Consider the following 23311-nt stretch of genomic DNA (forward strand, 5'->3'; position numbering starts at 1 on the left):
TGTTAGCCAACCACCTGCAGAAGGATCTCTATCAGTTTCAAAAGGAAATATTCCCTATCCACTAGTTTTGGACTTTTGGATGCAAAGACGTAGAAATGTGGAAGAGGTTACTTTGTCTTATGCTACAAATAGCATGTTCTGTACTTTAATAACCTTGGTTTGTTTAACAATTTTAGAGCTCTTATAAATGTACTCAATATTTAATTAGATTCTTGCATTTTAAAAATATATAATTATGTTTTTATATAATACAAAATTATTTTACTCAAGTATTTCTAGTTAAATATCTACAAAAAGTTTTAATAGTTTAAAAATTGTGATGAAATCCCTATACTAAACCATCTTGAGAAAAAAGGAATAAAAATTTATCTTCTAAAATAAAGAAAAAGATAAAATGGTATAATATAGTGAAAGACTTAGTTAAAAACTTCTAAACTATCAAAATTTGATAACAACTTTTGGTATATAGATATAGTAGTATATATAACATTACAATGACAATAGCAACAACCTCCATTTGCTTCAGCCCATCTTCTGAATTTCTGGGGATGAAATTGGCAAAACTGAGATACTTCAAAACTATGTCGTTTCGTGCTGGTTCCTCTGCCTCAAGATCTGTCTTGCCTGGTGGAGGCTTCATTCCTTGTTTGCGAAGAAACAAAAATTCTGAAGCAATTCAGACAATAAGAGAGCGTGGATTCAGAGAAGGAAATAATCATAATAATGACCAAGTTCAAGTTCAAGTGCTTGAACAAGAAGCCTTCATTCATGATTGGTTTCATGATGTGGAGTCAACTCTCAATCAGCTGGTTAGTAACTCAGTAATCTCTTAACTTCCCAAATTACAATCCATAACCATACTGCTGTAACATTGCTATAGAGAGATGTAACTAATGATCATGAATCCACTAGGGAGGCAATAGAGTATTTGTATAATGTGTATAATAGATTATTTATTTGGCCTAATATGAGTTAACAAATGAACATTCAAGATAAAATACTACTAATTTCTTAAACACAATACACCTATGCTATCCAGAATAACCATCCAAGTATTAAGAATAATAAACATCTAATATTCTATTGAATCAAACATCCATATACCTCCATTGTACATATTGTATAGATAATCCATTGGCTCCCTATACTTCCTCACAAATTATTATATTCTCCGAAAGATCAACGACATTATTGTTGTTGCGAAATAATAAAATAATGTTGATGGATGGTGTGTGTTGATTTACAGAGCAAGTGGATAGTAACGACCTTATTTGTGGCTTTCATTCTGTGGAGACACGACGGAGAAGCCATATGGTTTGCAGGAGGATCTATTTCAAATGCAATGTTTTCTATTTCGCTTAAGAAAATATTGAACCAGAAACGACCTTCAACACTCAAATCTGACCCTGGCATGCCCTCTTCACATGCACAATCCATCTCCTTTACCGTCCTCTTCGTAATTTTGTCAAGTAATTTCTCTCCTTTTTTTTTTGTTAAATTTAATCGTTAGTTTCTATATTTTCAGTAAAATTATAAATTAGTTCCTACACTTAAAAAGTGTATAACTGGTCCCTAAAGAGAATTAAAATTTGTAATTTAGTCCCCACTAATTAAAAAGTGTTGATTTAACAGAATGTTCTCAAAATATACTGAAAATATTCTATTAAAATAGAAAATATGATGAAAATATTCTGTTAAATCAAATACTTTTTGAACGACGGGAACTAAATTGCAAATTTTAATTCTCTTTAGGAACCTAATTACAAACTTTTAAAGTGTAGGAATCAATTTGCAATTTCACTGAAAGTGCAGGGACCAACTGTATAATTTAACTTTTTTTTTTACATGTTTGACAAATTTTTAATAAAAAAAATATTTTTTAACTTACCATTTTAAAAAAATTTATTTTATAAATAAAAAATTTTTATGAAATATTTAAACATAAAATTATTTTTATTTTTTTAAAATTTTTAAAAAAGATTTTTTTTTTTAAGTTTACCAAACAAGCCCTTGAGTGCTGATCAATTTTCCATGTTGCTGCAGGTTTCGGATGCCTAGGGGTAAATGCATACACCATTACCTGCAGTGGGATGGCCTTGGGGTTTGGTTCTTATTTTGTATGTATTTCCTGTTAATTAATTGGTACATCTTCAGATTGCTTCATTTGCAAGGAAAATATAATTTCACTTCTTTGTCATTAGATACATCGTGTTAGATAAATTCATAATTATTCAGTTTTCATTTTTCAATTAATATCAACTAATTTTTTTAACTGATCTTTTTATCTTAAATTCTAAAAATTTAATTTTGACATACTATAAATTTAAAATAGTTTTATATGTGCATTCAATTCCATAATGCTATATCAACAAAAATAACTCTTTTTTACATTAATGGCATAAATATTCATCTAAAAAAATAGATACAATTAGATGACTGTGTAAAATGTTTTACACTGTCAATACATTAAAACAAAACTTAAATTTTAATAAATTCTAAATCTTAAATAATAAAATATTAAGTTTTAGTTATAAATTGTAAATTCCTAAATCTAAATTCTCCAAAAAAATAGGATTAATAAAATAATGTTATAATAAAAAATTTAATTAATATTAATCAATCAAAACTTAATTTCTTATACTTATTTTAATTATTCAAAGAGAAATTTTTAAAAGTTAGTAATTTTTAGTATTTTTTATTATTATTTAGCCGGCACAAATATTAAATTATTTTTAATAAGTAAATTTTATTAATTTAAATATATAAATTCTAAAAAATATGAATACAAAATATATTAATTAATATGTATAAAATTTTAATAAATATAAATATAAATATAAATTATTACTGACTAAATATTGACAAAAAAAATTGATAATATTTGTTAGATATTTATTCAAATAGTTTGGCTAACTCAACATGATAGTCCCTCAATTTTATGAGATATATATCCTATCTTATTTGCACTTGATTAAACTATTTGTCTCATATATAATATTTAGATATTTTTTATTTCTTTTCTTTAATTAAATTTATCCTAAAGAATGATGCCATTTTAAAAAGAAAATACAAGTAATATTACTTGAATTTTATCTTTTTATTTGACACATCGTTTTTTATTATTATCAAGATATATTTTTGTTTTCTTTATATATTTTTTATTTTAACACAGATATGATAAAATAGATAAAATACTATGTTTTAAATTATTTTATTTTACAGATAGATATAGTTGAAAAACAAATTGCTTTATATATCTCATTCCATCTAATAGTAGTAGAGCAAAATGAATCAACTCATTGCATTAGATATATATTGATGATTTTTCTATACTTTGAGGATGGAGTTGAATCAAGTACACTCTGTCCTTTTCATCTCTTTTGATTTTTAGTCTAAAAATCTATTATATTATTCTAGATATTTTTTGTATTTTATCTAATAAACATAACCAAAAAAAATTATATAAGGAATGCTCTCTTTTCTTGTCTTCAATTTTTTTAAAAAAATGCAAACAATATAAATGATGATTTCTGCACCTCCAAATCTAAATATTTGTAGGCTGTGCTTATTGCATATCATGATGCTGTCCTTTATCCTTCATTATTATCCAATCATTAGTACAAATTAATGTTGTCATTTTTCCTTATTTTGAAGTTTGGCCCCCAAATTTGCAGCTTTCTTTCTTTCTAATTTCAGCACTATGTCTTATGCTTTGGCCTTGTGAGATTATTCTAGCTCGACTTTATTTTGGGATGTTCACTTGTTGATTTTGGATATGCCCAATACTAAAAGTAACACTCACATCGAACTAAACTAACAATTTAATTTGGATTAATTCATAATCCAACCAATTTTTGTCATCATTAAATATAATTAATTTTATCTCTGATATCTCTCAATATATATCATTAAAAGTAAAAATTTAGATGCAGTTAACTTTATGTGAACTTAATAATTAAGAATCGTTAAATGACAATTTAGTAAAATCTGTCAAATCATTTAACGATTTTTAACTATCAATTTCACATAAAATTAATTACACCTGAGTTTAAAAAAGGTTTAATTACTCTGTTGATATATTCTTATAGTTTCGTGAAATTTTCAATTAGATCCCTATACTGTTTTTTCTTTTTAATTGAGTCCCTACACTAAATTTTTTTCAAATAAGTCATTCTTAATTAGTAGTAATTGGCTTAATTTTATAGGGACCCAACTAAAAAAAGAATTGGTATACGTACCTAAATAAAAGGAAAAAAAAGTGTAGGGACACAATAAAAAAAATTTGGTGCAAAGACTCAATTAAAAAAAAAGTATAGAGACCTAATTAAAAATTTTACGAAACTATAAGGAGCAACAAAGTAATTAAACCTTTAAAAAAACATTATCACTACTATTTGAAGTTTACAGTATGCTGATTTAAGCGTAAATAAATTGCTTACGGCTATTTTGTATGCTATGTAAGCAGTCATATCTACGGGTGTCGCAAAAGCTTCATACAATGAAGCAGGTGATTGTTGGAGCAATACTCGGATCCATTTTATCTATCTCGTGGTATTGGCTATGGAATTCTTTCGTCTTAGAAGCATTTAGATCCTCTTTGTGGGTCAGGATCACCATTGCTTTGCTGTCTACTGGAATTTGTCTCAATTTTCTTTTCCATGTTATTCGCCAATAGTGGCTTAAAGAAGCATATTTTTTTTAATTATTTTTTTTGTTGTATCTACCGTCAACAACGATGAACGATAATTATTTCATAATAAGAGTTAATTTTTATTGTATTTATAGTCATTAATTATTTAATTTTTTAAATTTTTAATAAAACATTTGTTTTTTTATTTAATTTCATTAAATTTAAAGTAACTATTATTTTTTTTTCTCTTATTTGTAGATATAATAAAACCAAGAAAAAATAGTACTATATTAGTAATTTAAACTTTAAAATTTTATTAATTTTTTAATAAAATAAATTTTAAATTATTCTATTTATCTTCAACTTCAACTTCATTACTATTTTTTCTTTTCCAAATATTAAATTTTCACATTCTTCGATTACCACCGTCTTAATCACCTTTTCTGATCTATTATCAACTCTTCTATAGTTTTAGAAAAAGAAGACGAAGAACATAAAATAGACGGCAATTGCGACTCAAAAACTGAGTTATGATAGGATGATAGTAGGGATTTAGTGCTCTTGGGACTGAGAGAGGAGCAAGAACAAAAATGAGATAGAATTTTTGAAGTTAAGCTTCTGTATCTGAGTTTCTTTAAAGGAAAAGCCTTCAATAAACGAGAACTCGAATCTTTGGTTCTAAAAATTACTACAGGAAAAAGATCGGAGGACTCTCTTATCTGTTACTAGAAGAGTCTCTTGGAAAAAAAAATTATTTCTCTTCTTTATCTTGATTCTCTTTATGCTTTTTGTCTTTGTCTTCTTCACTCTACCATGGCCAGAAATTATGACGAAGAAGGAGAGGCAGTGATTTCAGTTCCCGGTGAGCTACGGCAGCTCCATCAAGGTTTCGATGGTGCTGTTGGAGCTTGAATCTGGTGGTTTTGAACTCACCACCGTACTGAGGTAGAGGTAATTTGTGCACAGACTTGAAACAACGCTAAAGCCGTCGTAGGATTTAGGGTGGGTGCCATTGGAGGTGACAGCATTGCGTGGAAATAGGTGAATTGCCTGAAGGCCTTGTCGTCGTCTTTGTCATTATTGGCGTGGAAAGATGGTAACGATGGTGGTGGTGGTAGTGGAGTAACAAAAAATAGAAAAAGTGGTTAAAGTGGTACGGTGGTAACAAAAGAATGTGAAAGTTTGAAATTCGGGAAGAAAGAGATGATGATGAAGTTGACATTGAAGATAAAGAATAGAGTAATTTGAGAATTTTATTAAAAAATTATTGTATTACACCCATTTTTAATAGGTACAATTTTAATTATTTTTTTTACGGATACTTTTATTCAGATTCATAAAATTTATAGGTATAAATAGTTATTTTTTTTAATACTTACTTTAAAGAGAATTTTGTCAACTATCTTTTTATATATTATTGGTGTTTGTTTGGTGTATGATATATAAATCCATATATAAACACAATAATGGTGAATTTTACGCTAATTATTATTATAATAGATATAGTGACTAGGGACGGATTCAGAAAGTTTAGTATGGAGGGGCCGAATTTTATATAATTTTTTTTTTCATTTCATAAAAATAATTATTAGTTAATTTTTCAAAAAATTTATCAATATATATATATATAATTAAAATTTTTTCACAATACATAAAAAAATATAACAATATCAATAATGCATTATAAAATTATAAAATACCAATAATTTATAGTGTGTTTAGTTAAAAATATCACATATCTTATTAATTAAAATTAATTCTTTCAAAATTTTTTAAAAATTTAAAAATAAATTATAAATTATTAATTATTTGAAAGACACAATACCTTTATAGAATACAAGATATAAGATATTTTTATAAAAGTTTTTCTTTCAACAACATAAATTTAGAAGAAAAATAAATATTTTTTATAAGAAAAGAATATCTAAAGTATACAATGTGATTACCAAAATATAACTACGTAAGTTATTATTAATATAATAATATAAATTTTAAATATGTTAATATAAAATAAACAAATGATTTTCTTAAATAAATATAGAGATTATTATATAAAAACTCATTTGAAAGTTATAAAGACTTGAGGGTATGATATTAAATTAGTTAAGTGAAAAATATTAGTGAATTAAACAATTAAAACATAAATCTATCACATAATAAAAAATAACACATATAAAAATACTAAATTATATAATATTTTTTATTTTTTAAATACATATCTCATATATAAATATAGTTTCTAAAAATTTTGGGGGGCCGAGGCCACTACTCGCCCTCTCTAAGTCCGTCCCTGACAGTGACTATAAAATTTTGATAATATTTAAAAATATAATTAAAATTAGAATTATATTTTTTAATTATCTAGCAAAAAGTTTGTAATTTAAAAATAAAAAAGAAAAATTATTATAAAATCCGTAATCAAATTTAAAATATTACTAAATAATTAAAAAAATCATTTTATTAATTTTAATTATAATACGTACCAATACCATATAACTAAGCTAATGATAATCATCATAAAATTCACTCTGATAATACACGAGACACCACATTTGTACAGGATAATTGATGTCGCTAACTATTTTAATTTTTTTTTTTCGCGTAGAGAAAGAAAAAAAGAACTAATTATTTGAAAGAAGCTGATTAACTTTTTGTATATGTGTACAATTGAACCATCCAAATCAATTTTCAAAGACATACAAAATTAGCAAAAACTTGCTTTATTTAATATTTATTAATTATTACATAATTAACGAATGTTAAATAATGCAAGTTCTTCTATTTTTTTTGTTACCAAACATTTCCGTTTTCAAAAGGATAAACCCACCCAAACTACAAAACTAATCAAACAAACAGATAAGTATTAATATTACTCTACATCTTCTTGAAGGGAATTAAATGAATAAAATCCAATACAATCTTGTTGTTACACAGAGAATCAAGTGTAATGAATGACAGGCTTGTTGGTTTTGAAATCCCACATGCCTCCTTCCTTCAGATACTCAACATACCTGGCGAATTCAGGCCTTGCCGTTGTTTTACTCTTCTTACGAAGATCCAAGAAACTCAACAGTGGGTGGCTCTTCTTGCTACCATTATTGTTGTTGTTACCATTACCCCTCTTTGTCGGGTTTCTTTGCAAATTTATGTTCCCAAATAATGCTGAACTACCCATTTTTCTCGAAGAAGATGATAGTGTTCTATGAGCAGGCAAACTTGTGCTCCTCTTGAATTCCTCATGAAGCAGCGCAGTGGTAGAAGATTCTTTACCTAATTTCTCATATCTCCCAGGGCCTCTCCTCGTCGTCATTGATCTCAACATCGTTGCTGAATTCTACTAGCTAGCAGCACTTTTGGATTTCTTATATCTTTCAGTGTAAAATGAAGAGAATGGAAATGGATGTGTGTGTTTGGCAGCACAAACATAAAGGAGAGGTTTATATAAGGATCTTTCAGTCGGGTCAAACTTGGATTGCTATACTTCTAATTTTCTTTAAAATATAAATAGTGGGTAGATATATTATATTGGAATTTAATTTTGATGTGCAATTAGTAATACAAAATAGTTTTATATGTGTATTTAATTATATATATTATATCAATAAAAATAATTATTTTTTATATTAATCGTATGAATAGTCATAAAAAAATAAATATGATTAAATAATTGTATAAAATTTTTTACATAATCAATGTATGTATCAAAATTAAAGTCCTAAATTTTAACTTATTAGAAAAGTGAAAATTCAAGTGAAATCAACTCCACATGAAGTCGATTTCACCTGAGTTTTTATCTATTAAAAATTATTTTATCTGATAATGTAAAAAATTAATTATAGACTAAATTATTCTTGAAAACAAAAGAAATAAATGGTGACCGGTGAGAAACAAAAATTAATAGGAATTCATTTAAGTTTTTATTCTTTTGTCATTTACATGTTTTAAATGTTCGTCAAGAGTGTCATTTGAACACTATTATATATTAGATATGCAATTGTTGACCTTGCTTTTGTGCCGTCCCTACATATATATCCATCTAAAACTAATAGTATTTGTGAAACAATTGACATTTTAATTAGTTTTAATTATAGTACACCAACATTGATTTTTCCAGTCAAAACTTCTTAAGACGTTAGGTTACGGTTTTTATTTTGTTTTACGACTTCGTTAACAGCCACCTGTTAAGCTTATTTAATTTATGCTTGACTTTTTTGAAAAAAAAAATCAAGTATATTACAAAAATATTAAAAAAACTTAAATTTTTTAATTAAAAAAAATATTTCTACATTAAACATCCAAGGACATATATTGCAGGGGAAAACTACGCCTGACGGTATACATAAGAGAATGTGACTTTAAAATAATTTTCGTTGCATACATATATTGTATGGGAAGTTTATATATATATATATATATATCTATTATATTTATTACGCCAAAAAGTTACATTTTAAAATAATAATAATAATAATAATAATTCAGAGGAAAAAAAATAATGAGTTAAAAAATATGTAGAGTTCTAAAATAATTGATAACTATATGTAAAGAGAAAGGAAAAACAATTAAAGATAGGGCACATTAAAAATAAAAATAAAAATGAGGAAAATATTGTGAAATAAAGAAGCAAAAGAAGTGATGACAGAGGAAAGAAACGAAACTAAAATACAAATGTCAAAAAAGAAAAAAAAAATGATAGTACATATAAATTATTCTATCGTATACGGTGAAAAATTCAGATTACTTGCCGATAAGGTTAGACAAAGTCTGTTTGGACCTCAAATTAAAATAATTAATGACCTGGTCACACCTGGTATCAAGTTGAATTTAAAAAAGAAATAGCAGAAGAAAGAAAGGAAAAGAAAATTAAAGAAATTAAAATGTTCTTTAAAATATTATGTATACATTTATTTACTCCTTTAAAATTTTAATAACTTAATTTAGTGTTTGAAAGATATCTAATATGAATTAAATTGATCATTTTGTTAATTTTTTGTTGATGTACGTGTCATGTAAATATTAACGTGTGTCACATTATTATCTGATAAGACACGTGAGCAAAAATTATTAAAAAGATCAATTTAATTCTTATTAAGAATTAGTATAAATTAATTTAGCTCGGTCGAATTACTAAAAAGAATTATAATAAAAAAATTATTATAAAAGTTATTAATTTTATTAATAAATGAATCTATAAAATCGTTACAGTATTATTGGGATAGATTCTGTTAACAAAAATTTTTATAACAAAAAATGAAATTATTACATTACAAAATCATATTTAGTGCGGGGTCCAATCGCAACACAACCTGAAGTCCTGAACACACCACTCTCATCTCTTCACGCTGCTATCTGCGTCGTTTCTCATTTTGTTCGCCGTCTATGTTGTTTTTTTCTATCCGTCGTCCTTCATCTCACCGTCCAATATCTCTCTCTCCAAAAACAAGTGTTCCGGCTGAAAGGTACTTATGGCCTAGTTTGAATATTGGATAGTAAATACAATTCTGTTAGAAAGACGATAAAAAATCTAAATAACGTAAATAATGAACTGCAGATTTAGTTTAATACATGTAAAAATAAGAAATATTTTACAAATTAACTAAATAAAAAAATCTAGTTATTTAAAAAAAAATACTATTTTAAACTCTAATTTATTAAAATATTTCACTTCAATATTTTTTTTAATCGGCTGTCACCCCATCTTTATCAATAATCATTCCACTTTATCGTTCATTCCACTTTATCGTTACTGTTTGGTTTGCCACACTATGTCATTGGCATCACTCACTCCTAATAAAAATAACCATCCACTTAAAGATAAAAATAATTATTCGCATACTTAATGAATTGAACATCCACATATTTTAATTATATATAACTAAACCTAATCCAATCATTTTGTAGTGAGAATGGGTTTAATTGTCGAATGAATCCTCTCAATTGTTAAAAAAATAAGAGTGTAAAGTGTGATCTTTAACCCTTCATTATTCCTTCTCTCATATTTATTTTTAGTCTCATTTATAAAATTAATGGTGAGAGATCATACTTTACTCTCTCAATTATTAAAAAAAATTAAAAAGATCCATTCCCATTTAACTGCAAATTTTAATTTTTTAAAATTCAAAATTTTTTAATTAGATAATTAATAAAAAAATATAAATTTTAATTATAATTCACCTTTCAATTTAAAATCATTATTCACATTGTTCATACATATAATTATTTTCTCATACTTTCTCTAGTAATATTTGTCCAACTCATGTCTTGATACTAGTGAGGATTTCAAATATCATGTTTCGTGGTATTGAGATAATTTAAAATTACAAAAATTTTAGGAAATCAGTAGTTTTTAATAATTTTAGTTATTATTTAATTAGTATAAATATTAAATTATTTTTAATAAATAAATTTTATTAATTTATATGTGTAAATTCTGAAAAATATGGATATAAATTATATTGACTCATGTATGTAAGTTTTGATAAATATAAATATTGGCAGAGTTTGAAAAAAAATATAGCGTAAGAAAAAAAATTTAGCATAAAAATGATGTAATAGTATTTATATTAAAATAAAATTCATAAATATAATTATTTTTTAAATTTATTATTAATATAATAATAAATAGATAAAAATATAAAATAATTTATAATAGTATTTTTTTAATATTGAACGACTTAAAATCTTCAATAATTATTAAATTAGAACTAATTTTTTTAGAAATTTTTTTCTAAAAATAACTAACCAAATTATCTACAAAAAAATTATCCTTCATTTTATTTCTTAATCTTATTTTTATTATTTTCATCGCTGAAAATAATCACTGAATTTACTATTCAATTCTAAAAACATCTTATCAATTGTTTAACTTGCTATGGTGTTATTCTTATTAGGTATTACTATTAGCGTTTTTTATTTTTCAGTTGAGAGGCAATTGGATTCTATCTTCATTTGGTTATAGAATCATAGGAGTCTTTTTCTTTCAGTCATGGAACTAATAATAAGTAAATGCAAGTAGTCAGTATTGAACATAGTAGCTCTAATGAGAGAGAGAAAATGTATGCCATTTGAACTAAATTTTTTTCATGCACAAGTACTACTAATTTTTTTATAAAAAATTTGGGATCATAATTTTTATCGTCAAATTAAAATTCTATCACTAAATATAAATATAAATTATATATTTTTTATGTATAAATATCTGCAAATATAGATTTATTAGTTTAAATGTAGCATTGTTAAAAGGAAAAGTTTAAGGAATTAGTAGTTTTTGTATTTTCTGGCCAGTACTTAATCATTAAAACAAAAGTGAATGATTTTTTACCATTAAATATAATCTCACACTATTAAAAAAGCCAATTAATAATTACAAAACATCAAAATTACTGCCTTTAGTATTCCTCTCGTTAAAAATGGCATGACTAGTGTATGAACGTGAAAGGAGACCTTCCACCTGTTGCACTCTTGTCATTTTTAAACTTCACTCCCACAATTTCGTTTCAATTAGCAGACTCCATCTCTCTTACAGAACCAACTACATGTCACTGGGCCCTCACACTGATCGATGATGAGCATGCGAATTGCAGTCTTAACTCTTATCGGAGCGCCTTTTGAACACTAGTGAGATTCCCACCCTAAAGATATTCAATGTCCATCTAACTATACAATACTTTTTCTTTCTCAGAAAGCTGATGCTCCTTTTTCTTTCACCTCTCCATATCTTTGGTCTTTAGAAGCACGCACAGAACAAAAGGAAAAGTTGCCAGATGACCTCTTATTGGATAAGGTTATATAAAAGTCTCTATATGGCCTTCGACAAGCTTCACGTCAATGGTTTACAAAGTTTTGTGCCACACTAATGCAGCATGAATTTAAGTAGTGCATCTCTTTAACCCAAAAAAAATACACCTTTTCTACCACAACATTTCTAACATTCACATGCCAACTAATCCATCACTTTATGAGAGATCTACTATCACTTTATTATCAGGAAGAAAGTCGTAGAAGCTCGCATTGTGAAGCTAGTGTATATTCCCAGGAAGCACCAATAAGTCATAAATATTTTCACCAAGGCGCTCTCAGCACCTCAGTTTTGTTTATTTCAACTTGAGAGAGGATGCATTGTTAGCTTACTCAATTGTATAATTAAGTTAGATTCATTTACTTATATTTGATATAGTAATAGGCTTTATTCCTTACATACAATACACCTATATATAAGTGAACTTATATAAGTAAATAATTCAATTCTGCATCAATAACAGAATTAACCCATAAACTCTTCCTGCTCTCTCTCTCTCTATCTCATCTAACATGTTCAGGAACCCTTAGTACTACAAAGATGATTATGTGTGCAGATGGTTATTCTAATATTAAGATTTTAGGTGGGTAATTTGGAAGTGTAGTGTATTTTGATTTGATTGATGGTTGTTCGTATTATTCAAAAAAAGTTATTGGTTACCTAGCATAATCCTAAAAACAAACCGTCTGGTACATAAAACAAAAACAAAGACACCGCCCTAACCAACCATAACAAGACAAAAATTTAACTATTTCTAAGACATTGCCATGAAAAAAATTAAATTTTTGTTATTAACTAAAAAGCATAAACAAGACAGAATATTGACACAAAAAGCCTATTACTAATTACCTAAGCAAAGCTTCTTCTCCAGGGATACATCACATCGTCGCAAACTTCATTCCCTAGTATTACTTTAAAATGTTTTGATTCCTAAAATTTTGGTCTTACCCCATTATAAACAGAAATGGGATGCCACAAATTAAACCAAGCATCATCAACATGTTTATTTATAAAAATCGCAAATACCTGCATACACAAGACGCAGAGGACAATGATGCAATCCCATGGTTTTGAATTCCACAAAATAGAAAAAGCGTGATTTATTTAATTGAACCATGCAAGATGTAAGATTATTAGTACTAGCTAGGAAGCAAGCTAAGGAAGAGAGTTCTTAGGCTAAAGTTTCGGCCAAGTAAAACCCTTGTTAATGTGTTTGTATCTCCAAATAGAAAACATATATAGAAACAATATTAACGGTCCTTCATTCTATATCTTATATCTGACTTGGTCAATGTTGTGGACATCGCGGATCCTCACTGTCTCATCAGAAACTACAAACCTATTTTCAGGATTACCCTCTCTTCTTATAACCTCTCTCTCTCTCTTTCCTTTCCCCTTCCCCCTTCAATCTCAAGAGGTCATTTTCTTTCCCCAAATTTCTGCACATCTTTTATTGCATCTTCATGATGAATAATAATTTGTTGCTGGGTTTTGCAGGTTGGAGACATTTGTATGATGAGTGCTTGATTATCCGAAATACCAAGCACAAGCATTCAACAAAAGCAACAATATGTCTGCACCTCTTTCTCCCCCGGCAGGTTTGAATTTAAACCAGCCATTACCTTATGAACGAAGATGATTTATGAAATCTTCACTTATTATTATTATTATTATGATTGTTTATGTTGCAGTCTTAGAAAAGACTGACCGGGTGGGTTCGTTGAAAAAGAAACTTAGAAATTCTTTCAAGAGGAAGGGGAGGCGAAGTAGTAGCAAGGTTATGTCCCTTGAAATAGAGGATTTTCGTGATGCTGGTGAGGCTAAAATTGTTGATGAGTTTCGCCAAGCTCTCATTTTGGACGAGCTTCTCCCTTCCAAGCACGATGACTATCACATGTTGCTCAGGTTCATTCTTAGTAATGCATGCTACAAAGCTTCATCATAATTGAAAAGATAATTGTTAACGAAAAAAAATATTACAGGACCATTAGAATTTATTATTCTTAGCCATCAATTAAAAATCAATTGGTAACTCGTCAATACACACCTTTTAAGAACTTCTTGCCAATATTAGTTAATATCAATAAGTATTTTCTAAAAGAGTAAATATCGTTTTTGTCCCCAACGTATGGAGTAAATCCTATTTGTGTTCTTAACGTTTAAATCGTCCTATTTGTATCCCTAATGTTTGTAAAAGTGATTCAATGTTATCCTACCGTCAATTACACATTATGAACGCTTTAGTTTGAATTTTAAAAATTTCTTCTCGAAGTTAGAATACAAATGTTTAGGATAAAATCGATAATCCACTCCGAAAAATATCTCATCAAAAGTTGAAACTAATTCCTACAACATTTACATAATTTACTTTTCTAAGGACATAATTGAATCCAAACACAAATAGTGGGTATAATATTAAAATCGAACACATTTAAGTGAGACCTAATTGAAAATGAATACATCCAAGTGAAAATAATTGAAAAATATAATCTGTATAATTGATAGTAGGATAACATTGAATCACTTTTATAAACTTTAGGAATACAAATAGGACAATTTAACATTAGAGATACAAATAGAACTTATCCTAAACGTTCGGGACAAAAATGATACTTTATTCTTTTTAAAATGATTAAAAATTGATTTCATGTTGTTGTATTTGTGTAATAGGTTCCTGAAGGCTAGGAAATTTGACTTAGAGAAATCAAAGCAAATGTGGGCAGACATGCTTAAGTGGAGGAAGGAATTCGGTGCTGACACAATCGTTGAGGTATTTAGTTTGAAAGCTTGCATGCACTCTCCTTGTTTAACATTATTCCTTTTTTTCTTTTATTTAATATAATTATATGTTTTTGGTACTAGGACTTTGAATTCAAGGAAATTGATGAAGTGTTGAAATATTATCCTCATGGACACCATGGTGTAGACAAAGAAGGACGACCAGTGTATATCGAGAGAATAGGGCAAGTAGATGTCACCAAGCTTTTGCAAGTCACAACCATGGATCGTTACATCAAATACCATGTCAAGGAGTTTGAGAAAACCTTTGATATCAAGTTTGCAGCTTGTTCCATTGCTGCAAAGAAACACATTGATCAAAGTACAACCATCCTTGATGTGCAGGGAGTGGTATGCTCTTTCAATTAATTATAATTCTAAATTGGTGTGTCAGAATTGGACTGGACTAGTCTATCAAGACCGATTAATTAGAGAATAATAATTCATCACATGAAGTTGTTTTATACCAAAATGATAGTTAAAAATCTTTAGATAATAATTTAATCAAATATATTAAATTATCTAATAATCTTAATAATTTATCTATTTTATATGTGTATTAATTAAAAAATAATAAGAATATGTATAAATAATTAAATTTTAATTATTCAACATTAGAAATTTTTTTAACCCTTGTTTTCTAAAAATATTTAAATTTAAAATTTAAAATAAAAAAATAATTTTAGAAAAGCTATCTGAAAAAATGGACTCTTTAGTTAAACTTAACTATCAAAATATTTGAATTAGTGAAAATTTACAAAGTTAATATGTTCAAAAAACTTGATAAAAATAAAAATAAAAAGTTTCTTTAAATAAAATTATATATTGTGTATCAATATATTATTTTGCAATATTATTTGAACTCTAATTGAATTTCAATGAAAGTTTTAAAGTTCCAAATATGGATGGTCAAACTTTCAAACCTACAATTTAGGCAGCATGGCTTGGATAGTGTGATCTTGTTAAAAGAAAATGAACCTTGATAACTATATGAGAAAGAAAAGGATTAAGTGATCAAGTATGACATTTAATCTACATAATACTTATTAATTTTTGTTTTGACGCATGTCGCAGGGGCTTAAGAACTTCAGCAAACATGCCAGAGAGCTCATCACTGCCCTTCAGAAGATTGATGGCGACAACTATCCTGAAGTAAGTCCTTCCCCTAATCCCCTGCTTTTGTTATAGTAAATATGGATTATAAAAGAGTTTATGTCTCGATCAAATGTTTAAGAGCAATGCTAGGGGACCAGTAACATTTGTAATTGGTAACCATCAACTAGCCATCAATGATGATTTAATGGTGTAGGATTGGTGTGAGATTTCATCCAATGGCTCACCTTTCTTTACTAGTTACATGCTGGTCAAAATGCAATAAAATTGCTGGCCCCTAAACTTTTCCAATATTTAATTATGTCGAAGTAGAGAGTTTAATTTTAATATCATTAAATTGGGTCTTTCATTGCAGACCTTGAGCCAAATGTACATCATCAATGCTGGTTCTGGATTCAGAATGTTGTGGAGCACTGTCAAATCCTTCCTTGACCCAAAAACCACATCTAAGATCCATGTAAGAACAAAGATTGTATGCTAATTAATCCTCTTTAGTTTTCTCAAGGAAAGTAGGATTTAAACTAAAATTAATTCTACATTTACAGGTACTTGGTAACAAGTATCAAAGCAAATTGCTAGAAGTGATTGATGCTAGGTGAGCCATATAACTCTAATTACTTTTAATCCCTTTTTAATTTTTACACTCTACATTGTTCTTATCCATTACTTTTGCATTCATAGTGAGTTGCCAGAGTTTTTAGGAGGTACTTGCACATGTGCTGATCATGGAGGCTGCATGCATTCTGATAAGGGTCCATGGAAGGATCCAGATATAATGATGGTAACTTCGACCAAACCATTGTTAATTGTTTATTTGGTTTGATTTTCATTTTTAGCGTGTTCTGTTTGTAAGATTTTGTAAACAGAAAAACAAAAAATATGATGTAAAATAAAAAAACTAAAAGTTATTAAAAACTCAAACCAAATACATTTATTGAAAATTTAAGTTTCTGTTCATTTTTGAATCCATATATGTATTATTATAAAATTATTTTTTAAAAAAATTTAATCTATTAATTTACAGCATATTATTAGTTTTTATATATAATATTTACTATCTAATTTATATATGGATTTACAGATGGTTCAGAATGGGTTCCACAAAAGATCAAACCATAAAATTGAGACAATTCCAGAGAGCAAAAATGAGGTATGATAGCTTTTTTTGTTTTTCAAGTATCTTTCTACGTTTGTTCTATTTTTGAAATCGTTTCTTTGTTATCTTTATTTTCATTTTGTTATTACTGAATTACGAAAGTAACCGTAACCAATTAGCTTGTTTAGGAACCTGAAACTCCAAAGCTTGGGGGAGCTGCCACCTCACAAGTGTCTACCATTTCAGCTGAGGTATGCTACGTACTAATTTGTAATTTCCATTTCACGTGGAGTTGATAGCTAAAAGTTGTTAGATGATTTGACTAATTTACATCTAATGATTATCAATTTCATATGAAGTCGACTGCACCTGAGTTTACACATATATTTTGACAATTATTTCTTGTCTTGTTTATACAAAAAGCATTGTTTTGACTAAAGTTTTGGTTCTCTGAGAAAATAAATGACAGGTGTGTACTCCTAAAAAGGTCTCTACTCCTAAGAAAGCTTACAATAACTACGGTGCCTTTGTCCCTGCAACTAACAAATCTGCTCCCTGGAAAAAAGTAGAAGAGAATAACAAGTTTGCAATCACAAAAGGTAATGATGAGTGATACCAAGTCATCATCATGGTGGAATGCTTCTTAAAATTTTACCATCTACAAATAACCATTTGATTATTTCTGGATTTGTAAGTTTTATTTACAAGAAATGAATAATCAGTTAAACACCTCCTTAAGAAACTCTATATCGCTTTGCTGCATAAATTTTTATTTTCTGTGAGTAGTCAAAAGTTATTACCTCTCTCGTACACATGGTATTTTTAGAATTTAATTACTTTATAATAAAATTTATTAAATATTTGTATATCTAACATAATACTAAGAATTTGATGTACACGTGTTATAGTTAAAAGTTTAATTGGAGACTAAAATATCTGTCTTGAAAGTTTTTGATAATCTATTTGAATAATTACTCCAAGAAAACATAATAGTAGTACATAGGAGAATTGTGCACGAAAATGATTAGAAGAAAAGGTGTAAGGAGATAAGGGATATGAATGAGTAAAGAATATTATTAAAAAGAAATTAGATGATTTAGGATTGCTGGCCCGTGATAAAAACAAAAATAAAAATATTATATTAAAAATTAATTATTAAATTAGTAATTATTTATTTTTGTATAAATACATATTTTATTTAACTTAATTTTTATATATATTTTATATTTTGACTTTTATTTTATATAAATAACTAATTTAATAATTAAATTTTTATGTATATCTAATATATAGTTAAAGAAAGTACAATGTGTACACATAAACAAAAATATTATTATATATATATATATAATTAACTATTAAATTATCCATTATATATTTTATAAAAATAACCTATTTGAAAGCTAATTTTTTGTATTCTATTGTTGGAATCTAAAATGAAAATATTATTTATATATTAAAATTAACTATTAAAATTAATTATCATATATAAAATATATAATTTAATTTATTTTTAATATATATTTATATTTTAATATATATTTTATACTAATAACTAATTTTGATATATAACTGATATTACCATACAAAATATATGATTTTGATTCCTGCTTCTCCCCACCCCCAACCAAACCAAAAAAAGAAAAAAAATCGTTTACTATATAATGTTTCAGAGGTGTTTTGAAGAAAAAGTTTTGGGTTTCGTTAGTGTAATTTTAGAAGTGACTGGAGGGTGCGTTTAAAAGAAAAGGCAATAATATGGTTGTAGAAAAATGAGAAAGAGTTAGGGTTGATTCCATTTTGTTATTAATAACTTATGAAGGGTGAATTGATGACAGCACAAGTAGACACATTCAGTAGTATGATTGACTCCTGCAAGATTCACGAAAGGGTGAATTCACAGATTTTCACTGGTTTGATGACGTTCCTGATGGGCATTGTGACTATGGTTAGGATGACAAGGAACATGCCCAAGAAGCTCACCGATGCCAACTTCTACTCCAACACCGCCAGCTACTCCGCCTACAGCAAAGGCCAATCCAGCTCTTCCGATGAGATGACGTGTCCTACCATTTCAGTTCAGGAGTTCATGACTGTCATGAAGCGCATGGCTGAGCTCGAAGAGAAGATGGGAAATCTCAACAATACCCCCTTCGTTATGCCTCCTGACAAGGAGGAGATGCTCAACATTGCTGTCAGCCGTGCCGATGCTTTGGAGAGAGAACTCATGGCAACCAGGAAGGTATGCCTGAACTTGATAATTGATAATTGTTAGATAATAATTTAGTCAAATTTATCGAATTCAGTACTGGATTATGTTCAAATATATTATAGGAAGAATTTTAAGTGTACCAGAAACATTGGTGTTCTAATTATTTTAACCGTTGATCTAAATTATAAAAATATATATAATATATATTAATTAAAATCAACGTTAAAACAATTGGAATACTAGTATTTCTTGGTACACTTGAAATTTTTTCTATATTATATATGAGGTTTCCATTTGTTATTGTTATTAATTTATGAACCTTGGCTTGCTTCTCTAACTATCCTTATGAATTTTTGGTTCCATGGTTCTTCTATATCAGGCTTTGGAGGATTCACTTGCTCGTCAACAAGAAATGACTGCTTATATCGAGAAAAAGAAGAAAAAGAAGAAGAAGATGGTACGTGCACTACTGTGCACTACTGCCTTATAGTCTATACATTTATTCAATACAAGAAAAACGAGTAAATTTGGCAGCTGCGAATAAAGTAATTATTTGATGGTTATTAATTATCAAAAAAGAATTTTGTATTTTTGACAAGTAATAATTAAATTAATTCTTTGATTAAATGACTTTTCCGCGTACAATAATGTATGTATACGTATACGTATACGCACATGGAAGTGGTCTTTACTTATTTTTTTTTTCTTTTGCAATGCAGTTCGGGTGGTGAACTCTCTAAGGATTCAATTTCTGGCTTTTCGAAGACTTGTTAAATGCTCACTTGCTATATATATGTTAAATATTAAACATATGAATACTTATACTAGATGTACCAATGATGCATAATATGGTACAATACTATACTCTAGAAAAGGACTTGCTTGTTCTATTTATGTGTATATAGACAGCCATGGACATTGCAAGTAAAAGCATCTCCTATTCTGGATATACCGCTATGAATATCTTATACAAAGCACGAGTAAGTGGCCCGTCGCGCGTAAACATTAACACGCTCGTAAATCATATCATACTGGGATTTTTATTTCAAAGAAATAATTCAATATTGGTAACGGATAGTTATGCCAACCATATAAGTAACATGTTAATCTAAGTTGCTCAAAAGATAAGAATCTAAAATTTTTTACACATATCTCATAATAAATTAATAATGCAAACAAAATACGTGTTGGGAATAAGACACCATTCTCCCTTGAGAAAACACCTTTGACAGAGAAATAAAATAGACACAATCACAACACAAGAATTTAACGTAGAAACTCCAATTACCGGAGAAAAAACCACGGCCGTTGTCAAATGACAACCAGAGAATATCACTATGTAAAAATTGTTATAACACATAGACTTCTTTCTCTCACCGGCACCCCAGTACACCCACACTCTCTCAAAGTAAATATCTAACTACACCTCACAACACTCTCTAATCAAAGAGTACAGAGGAAAAGAAAAATCAGATACAAGCTTAAAGTGTTTCCGACTGATGCGAAAACAAATGGAGAACTTAGCCTCATATTTATAGCCTAGGCCACCCACTCCATTTGCTATCCTAAGCAATGTGGGACTAATTCAACCAAATCCTAACAATCTCCACCTTGATTGAAATAGTCACACATCTTCAGCTTCCATTGTCAACACCGACAATTCTTTGCTGCCATTGTCTATACCGACAATCATAGTTCAGAGAACTATCATACTCCACCATGAAAGTATACTCACTTGGAATTAGACCACTCCAAGCATTTCGCCTTGGTACAGATCGAAACCTTGCTGAAAATTCATGGTGCAACTTCTAAATTGGCTTTTCCTGGAAGTTCTTCAGCCATCGACCTAACTCCGCCACACACCTTGCATCTCAACGCCAACCAATGCCCGTGTGCAATTGTGGACCCGATTGCCACAACTTATCCTTATCCATGGCAGTGCGGTAATACCATGAGGATACTTCTTGTCTTCTAGAGAACATCATCTTCCATACCAGAGATCTTCTCCTTCAACGCCTTGTGCAAACCTGATTGTATCAACATATCCTTGACTTGTATTTGCCACAAGCCAAAATTGATTCTTCCATCAAATTTCTCTATTTCAAGCTTCACAGCACTTGAATATCCTGACATTGTTGCAACCGTATACTGGAATAGTATAATTCAACTGTAGACCGTGCACTAGAAAGGGTCCCCAGGAAAGAGAGGTGGGTCACAATGGACACACTTAAATACCAAGTCTTTCCTTAGCCAGAACCTATCCAAACTGCACTCTCACAGTGTCACACTGCCTTCCAGCAACAACAACAGCAACCAAAAGTCAACATCAAGCCACAGGACAAAATTCTTTTCTGATGTGGAAGGTCAGACTAGGCTGCAACCACAGAGCATACTAAGAATAAATCCCACCGAACCGAAGCTCTGATACCACTTGTTGGGAATAAGACACCATTCCCCCTTGAGAAAACACCTTTGACAGAGAAATAAAATAGACACAATTACAACACAAGAATTTAACGTGAAAACTCCAATTACCGGAGAAAAAACTACGGCCGTTGTCAAATGACAACCAGAGAATATCACTATGTGAAAATTGTTACAACACATAAACTTCTTTCTCTCTAACACCGGCACCCCAGTACACCCACACTCTCTCAAAGCAAATATCTAACTACACCTCACAACACTCTCTAATCAAAGAGTACAGAGGAAAAGAAAAATCAGATACAAGCTTAAAGTGTTTCCGACTGATGCGAAAACAAATGGAGAACTTAGCCTCATATTTATAGCCTAGGCCACCCACTCCATTTGCTATCCTAAGCAATGTGGGACTAATTCAACCAAATCCTAACAATACGTTATAATTATCTCGTTGACATGAGATAAATCATATTTTATAATAGAATTTGAATCAATCTAAAAGATAAAAATCAATATAGCTTGTTAATATTTGAATTATATTAGTTTGTTTTTTATTTTTTAATTTAATTTAATTTTAAATTTTAAAATATTTTAAATTTAGATTACATAATTCATCCAAAATTTTAACATATGTATTTATATATAAATATAGTTTAAATAGTACTTCCATTTTTTTTTCAACGATGATAGAGACTGAGGGAGAAACTCTGTTTGAGGCAATAAAACACGATACAGGCAACTTGATGTAGATTTTGGAGGAGAATAAAGTTAGGCAATGCTGGCGAAGGGTGGCCGGAGGGGCTATCGGAGGTAGTTGCAAGGAAGAAAGAAGAGAGAGGAAAATGGGAGAGAAAAGAGTGTTTTCGAAAGTGAGGGGAGGGGGTCTCGCATTTTTAATTTAGATCAAGTTTACTGGCGAATTTATCGGCGAATAAATTTGATGGTAATACATTGCGTATGACCAAAATGCAACGTTCTATTATTTGAGTTTTATCGGCAGATAATTCCGACAGTAATACTTGTACCAATTTTTTTTTCTCCAAATATTATCGAGGGATTTACTGTCAGAAAATCCAATTCAACGATAACTTTTTTACTTGACAAATTTATTGTTAAGCCGAAGAAAAGAGGGCAAAAGCCAAAGGATTTCTCTAAATTCACCTTCAGTTGCAACTTCATAAAGGAAACAATGACGTTTACAAGTCTAGTGTGATTTCTGTCCAACCATGTCATCAATCTGTCACTGAAAAAAACTGTTGTTAA

At 28.7% G+C, this 23311-nt stretch overlaps 3 protein-coding genes across 4 annotated transcripts; 2 read left to right on the plus strand and 1 right to left on the minus strand.

Moving 5' to 3' along the window:
• The first annotated feature begins 466 nt into the window (after positions 1–466).
• LOC130939739 (lipid phosphate phosphatase epsilon 1, chloroplastic-like) lies at positions 467–4749 on the plus strand. Its single transcript, XM_057867828.1, has 4 exons — positions 467–809; positions 1247–1469; positions 2044–2117; positions 4466–4749. The coding sequence occupies exons 1-4, from the start codon at positions 495–497 to the stop codon at positions 4673–4675; spliced, it is 822 nt and encodes a 273-aa protein (XP_057723811.1). The 5' UTR covers positions 467–494; the 3' UTR covers positions 4676–4749.
• Positions 4750–7471: 2722 nt separating this feature from the next.
• On the minus strand, positions 7472–8056 carry LOC130944215 (uncharacterized). Its single transcript, XM_057872430.1, has one exon. It carries the CDS (start codon positions 7950–7952, stop codon positions 7569–7571), a length of 384 nt encoding a protein of 127 aa, XP_057728413.1. The 5' UTR covers positions 7953–8056; the 3' UTR covers positions 7472–7568.
• Positions 8057–13688: 5632 nt separating this feature from the next.
• LOC130940547 (phosphatidylinositol/phosphatidylcholine transfer protein SFH12) lies at positions 13689–20413 on the plus strand. 2 transcript variants are annotated; one of them, XM_057868723.1, is made up of 15 exons: positions 13689–13845; positions 13926–14026; positions 14120–14333; positions 15099–15198; positions 15291–15557; positions 16281–16358; positions 16675–16776; positions 16865–16914; positions 17001–17100; positions 17401–17469; positions 17604–17666; positions 17885–18014; positions 19254–19657; positions 20007–20084; positions 20347–20413. In XM_057868723.1, exons 2-15 carry the CDS (start codon positions 13999–14001, stop codon positions 20356–20358), a joined length of 1695 nt encoding a protein of 564 aa, XP_057724706.1. In that variant the 5' UTR covers positions 13689–13845; positions 13926–13998; the 3' UTR covers positions 20359–20413. The 2 variants fall into 2 exon arrangements, with proteins under 2 accessions (XP_057724706.1, XP_057724702.1); XM_057868719.1 differs by lacking the exon at positions 13689–13845 and having other exon boundaries at positions 13968–14333.
• Positions 20414–23311: the final 2898 nt, after the last annotated feature.

Source organism: Arachis stenosperma, chromosome 1, assembly GCF_014773155.1.
Source record: "Arachis stenosperma cultivar V10309 chromosome 1, arast.V10309.gnm1.PFL2, whole genome shotgun sequence".
NCBI classification, from domain to species: Eukaryota; Viridiplantae; Streptophyta; class Magnoliopsida; order Fabales; family Fabaceae; genus Arachis; species Arachis stenosperma.

Bases quoted from the DNA above. Each gene is read 5' to 3' on its own strand.
- LOC130939739 (XM_057867828.1), top strand. From the start codon at position 495: ATGACAATAGCAACAACCTCCATTTGCTTCAGCCCATCTTCTGAATTT. The intron at 810-1,246 runs GTTAGTAACTCA...GTTGATTTACAG, and splicing joins AGTCAACTCTCAATCAGCTG to AGCAAGTGGATAGTAACGAC. The intron at 1,470-2,043 runs GTAATTTCTCTC...ATGTTGCTGCAG, and splicing joins CCTCTTCGTAATTTTGTCAA to GTTTCGGATGCCTAGGGGTA.
- LOC130940547 (XM_057868719.1), top strand. From the start codon at position 14,071: ATGAAATCTTCACTTATTATTATTATTATTATGATTGTTTATGTTGCA. The intron at 14,334-15,098 runs GTTCATTCTTAG...TTTGTGTAATAG, and splicing joins GACTATCACATGTTGCTCAG to GTTCCTGAAGGCTAGGAAAT. The intron at 19,658-20,006 runs GTATGCCTGAAC...CTTCTATATCAG, and splicing joins AACTCATGGCAACCAGGAAG to GCTTTGGAGGATTCACTTGC.
- LOC130944215 (XM_057872430.1), bottom strand. From the start codon at position 7,952: ATGTTGAGATCAATGACGACGAGGAGAGGCCCTGGGAGATATGAGAAA.